Raw genomic sequence first — 8,476 nt, forward strand, 5'->3', positions numbered from 1 at the left:
GGGGGGTATGTGGGGCTTTGTGCATTATAACAGCGGACCATCCCGAGGGCTACTCCCTATTGCCATTTGCCCTCCGCCCTCCAGTTGTTTACCCCGAGGTGTTGTGTTGCCAGCCAGTTGTTGCAGTCAGGAACCTTGCCGCTTTGGACAACTTTCATGTACTCTCTGGCATATATATAAGTCTTTATATTTTCAAGCTTTCTTGCAATACAGAACAGTAAAGAAGAATTCTAAAAAGCAGTGGAACAAAACTTAAATATATATTATAACAAGGGAAAAAAATTTGTTCTGGAATTAATCTTTTGATTTTGATTCATGACTACCGAAAATCTGGCCTCTTCGACCTCAGGAGAGGAGAATGGCGACTGCTAGGTTTGGCTGTAGGGCGATCAGTCGTGCTTTCACTCATGCGTTCCAAAGACGCCGTGCTCCTTGCCTTTTGCATGAGCTCGGAAAAAGAAGCTATGTCGCTTCCAAAGTGCAACTGGAAGATCTTTACAGATCCAGAAAAGATGCTGCTGAAGGTAAGGGCTGCTGCAAGAGTGCATCTCCAGCTTATCAAAGTTTACGATTTTTTTCTGCATTTTTACTGTTGAGGACGCGTTGTCAGCGACTTTCGCTACATATTCCTGATGGCTGTAGATTCTACTCGATCTTAACAACGTTTAGATCTAGAGCTATATGCAAAAAATATTGAATAGTTATGTGGTCCACAATATGACGTTCATTTTGTTTGCTCAGTGCACCATGCACAAAAATGCTCAAGACCCCAGGCCTACTTTCACTTTGAGAGGACTTCAACGAGCGACCACTATGACAATGTCACTTATGAGACAGAGTAGAATAGAGGGGTATGGTTAGGGATAGGGTTTGGGTTACGGTTAGATCTTTTCTTTACTGTGTTTGTTGGTTGAGGTGGTCGCTCGTTACGGAGGTCCTTCCTTCACTTTACTCCACGTTATTTAACACTTTGCCGCCTCATCTCGCCAATAGGCGATGTTTACCATGCACCTAGATCTAGTTTATTTGGATTTTCCCCAAGATATGATAGGAGCAAAGTGTTAAAACAATTAGTGGCTATCCGGTTTCACACCGGTCAATAGATTGATGGCTATTCTCCGGCATCACGTATCTATATAGTTGCACATCATGTCGCTTCTCCAGTTTTTCAGTTGACCTGGAAGAGTTACTCATTCGCTAGGCCGAGCCGTGGGGGGCAGCACGGTTAAAGTGCCGTCAGTACACTAAGCCGCCCCCGGCGGCTCGAGAACTGATCTTCAATTTTAGCTTAGATTCTATTCCAATCCACATATCCATGTTAAAATAAAGGTCAATGTTGACCTCCGGGTCAAGAATTTTCACTGAAAATCAGATTTAGATTCAGTCTTGAAACGCGATTTCGTAGTTTATTCGACTTTGTTTTATCGCGGTTCCAAAATTATAGCCCGGACACCAGTCTTAGTACTTTTATACAACAAAATGTATCATTATTTTGCCCACTAAAGAAATGTAGGACTTTTTTATATTGATCCGATTTAACTTATTTGCCAATGCACTTTTATTGAGAAATCATTATTTTTGAGTGCTAGATCTAAGCCTAGATCTAGATTTAAATTGTCAAAATTTTTTTTGCTCCCCAAAATCACTACTTTTTGATGAAATTACACAAAAGTGCCACTCAAGACATGTATACAGGGGGCTCTTGTGGCCTAGAGGTTAAGATGTTGGCCTCTCATTCAAAGGTCCCGGGTTCGAATCCGGGTAACGACCGAAAAATTTTCTTCTCTAAAATTGTCTCCTTTCACCTCCTTTCCTTCTCTCAAGCAATGTTCTGTTGTCTGCTTTCATTTCCACTTTCTGCCCCCACCCCCTCACCTCCTTTGCCCCGTCTTCTGGGCTCCTGACTCTTTCTGTAGCCTTTCTACTGCTACTCCTTGGCTCCTCCTTACTGCTGTCTTTCTGCCACACCCCTGGTCTTCTGGTAGGAAAGATCTACACCTAGCCTTCTCGGACAAGGTCGAAAAAATCTCTGAGGCCCCGTGTGCAAGTTGCGCACGTTAAAGATCCCTTGGTGGTCTATAATCGATAAGAGTAGGCTTTGGCCACCACCCGGGCAAAATTCAAAATTTCCTACCAACTGAAAATATTAGGTGTGTCCCGCGCGCTCATATGACCTTATGCAGTTGCGAGCGCTGTAAAACACTTACCCCCCCCCCCCCCCCCCCCCAAAAAAAAGACATATAGGTTTATTCCAAATGCAATTCTGAATTATTGCATATAAGATACAAGTGTTTTTTTCTGTTTGTGATCGTTTTTCAAGATTATAAAATTATTTTTTTTTTCAATATCGGATGTTATGTTCAAAATTTACAAATATTATGGAATGTAGGTAAATAACTGCAAACTTTTCAATATTTTCCAGTTCTATATTCATTTATGGTTATTTTGATGTATCATTTGACTAGATGCAAACATATTTTTTGAGTTTCACCAAAGATTATTTATTTTTTATTTTCAAATTTTATCCGCATCCAATCAAAATTGTGTTGCATAATCGTCTCTTTCAGGAACCAAAGTTCAAAAATACATAAATAAACATTACAGATGTATTCTACAAACCATACTGAAAATATTGGTATATAATACGTTGATATTTATTTGAATTTGTGGCCCCAAAGACCTTTTAACTGCCCACTGGTCATCATCTCATTCGCCCTCCGGAAAAAAAAATCGTCCTCAAGCCGAAAATAATACGTAGCGAATGAATTAAAAATTACTTTCTCTTTCACTCTGGCACATGTAAGACATTTATTGAACATTTTTCTTGCATACCTGTTACGTATTTCATGAGATCTGGAAAAAATTATGTCAGAACAAGGAGAATAGTTTCAAAGGAAGAATATACACCAATAACACGGTACTTTGCCAAAAATTGACGAGCCCCTCTTTTCACTACATATATCGTGATACATGAAGTACAAATATATCAAAGAAAACATTTATGATTATTGTGAAAACATGCATTGTACTGACAGATAGGGTCTGAAGCCCGCCTCCTAAATGATGTAAATTGCCAGAATGGGGGAATGTGAAAACACCTACTTCTAATTTTTTTTAAATAAAAAATTAATCAATTTCATGCCTCCTAAAGAATGGAAGTGTGATTTAGACTGTTTAGTTCAGTTCAGTTTGGCAAAAGTTAATCGTGCTCACAACTGTATAAAACGGAACTGTTGTACACTGTTTCCAGCTGAAGTTGCCTCCCCTGACCAGAACCCGGAGGCTATCTTTGCCAACAACGAGCTGTCGCTGAGCCAGGTGGAAGTCTACGGCTTCGACTACGACTATACCCTGGCCACCTACACGCCCGACCTCCACAAGCTGATCTTTTCCCTCGGCAAAGAGGCGCTGGTGAACAGGCTCAAGGTAGGGATATGTATGTGCTGGAAAGTCGAAAATGTTTCTAAGTGTTCTAGGGTCTGCTGAGGTCTTAATAGTTGAAAAGCGTACAAAGCTTACCGTAAAGAGTGTTGGTAGTCTGGTGGTTAGGCTACAGGACTTGTAATCGTGAGGTTGTAAATTCTGAGGTTTGAGACTCTGGCCCAGCGTTGTGTCTATGGTTAAGGTACTTTACTTGAATTTACAACTAGTGTAAACTTTCAGTTTTTGGTGGTCATTTTCTTGCAAATTTTACCTCTGACACTAGGTGACTCCCCATATCCTTCAATCGCTGTTGACTTTTATTCAGCCTAGATGAACAGGATTTAAGCTAACACCAGTGATGCCAAAAATTGATGAACGCCTGATTCCGCTGTGTCATGACACAAATATCATGAGACAACAAGTGTGCTTCTGATGAACAGTCTTCAGTAAAATCCACACAAAAATGAGATTTTAATCAATGAGACATGAAAGTAGAAGTGAGACACTCCCCTTCGCTCTAAAAAAAAATGAAAAGGGTGAGGGAGTAGTTTCATTATTTTGCCATTCTAAAAAAAGAAAAGATGAAAAAGGGGGGGGGGGGGATATTTTCCTTTTTTTGCCGAGCGGTTGATTTGACCCGGCTGCCTCCCACAACTTGTATTCATCTGTGCCGTCCTCAGTATCCCGGGGAGATCTTACAGCTGGAGTATGACTCGGACTTTGCCGTGAGAGGCCTGCACTACGACGTCAGGAAGGTAGGGTCTAGGTCAAGACCAATGTCAATGTCAAAGGCCTTGTGATGGTTGTGGAGCACTCAGTTAGAGGACTTTAAGTTTTAGTAAAATGGGGGGACATTAACATTTTCTTATGCACAGTAGAATTGAAAATGGGCTGATTTATCAATGTCATGCTCGTACTGTGCCGGAACAACATAGGGGGAACTGCTGCTTTTTCTTTCCTCATCCTTACTATCAAAATTTTTCCTCTACTTCTTTTGTATGTTTGTCACTCTCTTGTGAACTGCCATTTCCAGGTGCCTTGATAGTCGAAGCAGACTTTGTCCTGTTGAGGCAAGAGAGGTGAGCAGAGTAAGCCTGATTCCCTGTTTGGACTTCTCTGTTGACATCCACCCCTTGGTGCTCAAATGACCTTATGCAGTTGCGAGCACCGTAAAAACTTAACTAAAACTAAAAGAACTTCGTTTTAATGTGACCTAAAATCGTTTTCTATTTTATTTAGATTACAGAGATTTATGGGGATTTTTTTGTCGGAACACAATGTACTGTGTGTGTGTGGCTGTTGCGTTTGTAAAGCCCCCAGAGCCTTCTTTTTTTACATTGGGGTCGAGCGATATGTAACTATGACCTTATGCAGTTGCGAGCGCCGTAAAACCCTCTACTATAATAATAATATAAGTATCATGTTATTGATTTATTATTGTCCTTGGTTCCTAGGGTCTGCTCATGAAAATTGACCAGTTCCACAACATCCAGCTAGGCACAGTGTACAGGTGGGTGAATGCTTCTTTCAGTCGGACAACTTTTCTCGCACACCTCGCTAGTTCAGTTGGGATCATACTGGGCTAGGGAATGAATGGCTCTTTTTCAAATCCCTGTCTGAGTGTTTTTGAAATGGGGTCGCTTTTGGAATTTTCAAGGCTCTCAACCCATTTGGCTTAATCTTATCGGAGACGGATGTTAACCCTATCCGTACGCCCTGGGGTCATTTTTTACCCCTGGGGTTGTGTTGTTCACATTTTAGAATACTTCTAGCACGAAGATCTCTTTGAAACTTTCAATATTTCTTTAAAAATCAATTTGGCAGACTGCTACGCAAAGCGTACTCATCGGATTTTATCGAGTAAATCTCCTCTTTGGAAAGTGGTGGCACAGAGTTCCCCACGTCGTATGGATACGATGGTAAAACATGACGTACGGATAGGGTTAGGTGGTGGCACAGAGTTCCCCACGTCGTTTGGTTACGATATTAAAACACGACGTATGGATAGGGTTAAACTCAGAGGTCCCACCCCTTAGAGAACCTACTAGTGGTCGCCTCAGAAGTGTTTTGTCCAAAGTGCCTCTTTACTTAATTACACTGTGGACAAAATCGTTCTGAGGCGACGTGGTGTGGACAGGGGGATAAACCCACGCAGTTACATTTGATAATTACAGCTGTTTGTTGTAAGGAAGAGCCTGTAAATTTCCTACTGAAAAAGATGTGTGGGCAGCCATGTTGTTCTGTTTGCTTGTATTGAAATCTGATAATAGTTTGGCTGTCCTCGTGGACAGAGTTATGTGCTGGAAGTGTTGGAATGTTATGTACCGAACTAGGTCACTTTGTTTTACTTTTTATTTGTGTGTTTGTGCACTGCAAAGTTTATCATATATTTCATTTGTTTGTTTCTTACTTGACTTGTTAGAAAAAATAAATTTTTAAATTGTTGATGGTGCTTGGTATCAATTAATGAGCAAACTTTTCTTCATCCCTTTTGTGTTTTATCATCCTACTGTTTGTGATTGGTTGACGGGTGCTCTGGTGTGGTTTACTTTTTCTTTCCTATCAAACATCTGTCGTCCTTATCTCGGCTCCTCCTTTTTTCTGTTTGTTTCTCTCTTGTAACACCTCTAATCTTCGGCACTTACATGATCTAATTGTGTTGTAAGCGCCTTGAAACTCTTACTAAAAACTAAAACCAAAGTTACCCTGTAACCTGTGTGACCTGTGTGGTTTGCCAGGGGCCTGTCTCCAGTGGCGGACGAAGAAGTGAAGGCGCTGTATGAGGGGACTCACATACCTGTGGAGAACATGAACACTTTCTACGGATCGGTACGTGGGACCGCTGGTGGTAGTTTGTTTGTATGGTGGTACTTCAATCTGAAGTAAGAAAATTGAGTGTCAATGATTGGGGGTTTTGGAAAAGTTTGCAAGCATTAGCATTAGTCTGTCTGTCTCCCTCACCCCCAGGACAGTGCTACTGACTGAAGTGTCTTTAGGCCATTCCCAAAGGGGGGATATTAACATGTTCTTATGCACAGAAGAATTGTAAATGGGCTGACCTATCAATGGCATGCTCATACTGTGCCGCAATAACATAGGTAGAACTGCTGCTTTTTCTTTCCGCATCCTTACTATCGTCATTTTGCCTGTACATCTTTTGTATGCTTTTCACACTCTTGTGAACTGCTGTTTCCGGGGTGCCTGATAGTTGATGCAGACTTTGTGCTGTTGAGGCTAGAGAGTTGAGCAGAGTAAACTTGATTTCTCATTTGGACTTCTCTGTTGACATCCAGCCCTTGGTGCTCATATGACGTTATGCAGTTGCAAGCACCGTAAATCCTTATCTAAAACAAACAAGTTTGTCTTTTTTTGTGTTTATTTATTGTTTTTTTAAAAAAAGTTGTCAGCTGTGTGTATTCAGTATCTCCGTCTGTCTGCTGGAGTTCTGTCATGTATCCCCACTCTGCTAGGGCTGGGTTGGAGCGGCCGGCTTCCCTTATGATCTAAATGGTGTCAACAAGGGTGTAAGACACTGAATGTTCAAGAACTTAATGGATACATATGTCCGATCAGCAGCACACCAAAGCCAATTTTGCGGCACATTTTTAATTTTCACATGCAGATCAGATACACAAATTTGCATAATTTATAGTATCAGTGTTTTTGTTTTCCTTTTTATGATTTAGATATAAAGAAAAGAGAACATTAAAAATTACGTTCGAAGAAGGAAATTAGACTTGATATTTTTCAAGTAGCGAAAACTGCATCTCGAAGCGATGTGGAGTGATCAAAATGCAAGTCCTCAATCCATCAATAATTTATGGTCAATGGTGTCATGAGGTCGAGTGCTTTCTTGTCCTATCTCCATTTTTTTTAACAGTGAAAATGTGACTTGTTCTTAAGCTCCCTCTTTGTTATGATGAACTGTTTTCACTGTTATTAAAAATGGAGATAGGACAAGAAAGCACTGAGGTCGCGAGGTGGTGAAATCATTCGCTCATTTATGTTTGGCCATGTCAAGTGACTGGTATCGTCTTTAAGCTTTTTCATGTATCTCGCTAAAAAAACGAGTGCCAATCTAACTTGAAAAGATTATGAAACGTTTGTGATTGAAAAGATGAGGGGTTGCTGTCATGATATTCGATACTTATACCCAAATATAGTAAAGATGTTTGATACGAAAATAAACACTTCCCTTCCCTATGAAATCAATATGGCGGAATGTTTGTCATCATCTTGTGCTCCTCTGACATCGATCAAATATCAAGAACACATAACATCATAACAGTCACCAGGTGTCAAGAGATAAGATTGGAGAGAAACGGCCACCAAAGTTTTGTGACTTCCATAACTTGAACTGCAAATGTAAAATTTTTGTGTCTTCAATCAACGTTTTTCAGTAAAATCCATACAGAAATATTTTTAAAGAATTGATGCAAAGGTGCTAACCCAAAAAAATAATCCAATTACAGTTTCTCAACTGGCGGAGGAAATGCTGGTTTCTTTGATTTCATTAATTTTACGACCATCAGATTTCACCACAATGTCGCACGATTTATGGTCCGTCAATCTGTGTGTTAGATCTTATCAGTTTATGGTCTGTCTATCTGTGCAATAGATCTCAACAATTTACTGTCTGTCTATCTGTGCAATAGATATCATCAGCTGCCATGTTTGTCTATCTGACAGGGTCGCATGCATCAGATGGTGGATCTGTTTGCCCTGCCGGAGGTCACCTTGATCTCTATGGTCACAGAGGTGAGCTTTTCTCTGTGTGTGTATGTGTGTGTGTGTATGTAGGTTTGTGTCTGTCACGTGTGTGTATGTGTGTGTGTGTGTGTGTGTCTGTGTGTGTGTGTGTGTGTCTGTGTGTGTGTGTATTTGTCTCTGTGTGTGTGTATGTATGTGGTGTGTATGTATGTGTGTGAACATGTGTACATGTGTGTGTTTGATGATTTGTTTGTGTGTGTATTTTTATGTGCATTCGCAAGAGAGAGAGGGGGGAGAGAGAGAGAGAGAGAAGAGAGAGAGAGAGAGAGAGAGAGAGAGAGAA

At 40.7% G+C, this 8,476-nt stretch overlaps 1 protein-coding gene across 1 annotated transcript in view; it reads left to right on the plus strand.

The window, feature by feature from the left end:
• Nucleotides 1–349: 349 nt before the first annotated feature.
• The window catches only part of LOC101849493 (5'-nucleotidase domain-containing protein 3), a gene marked incomplete in the record, with an annotated part of 22,382 nt that continues 14,255 nt past the window's right edge, over nt 350–8,476 (plus strand). The window contains 6 exon segments of the mRNA XM_013087741.2: nt 350–524; nt 3,251–3,426; nt 4,104–4,178; nt 4,878–4,933; nt 6,162–6,252; nt 8,113–8,181. Coding sequence (XP_012943195.1) covers nt 359–524; nt 3,251–3,426; nt 4,104–4,178; nt 4,878–4,933; nt 6,162–6,252; nt 8,113–8,181 — 633 coding nt within the window.

Source organism: Aplysia californica, unplaced genomic scaffold (genome assembly GCF_000002075.1).
Source record: "Aplysia californica isolate F4 #8 unplaced genomic scaffold, AplCal3.0 scaffold00633, whole genome shotgun sequence".
Classification (NCBI taxonomy): Eukaryota; Metazoa; Mollusca; class Gastropoda; order Aplysiida; family Aplysiidae; genus Aplysia; species Aplysia californica.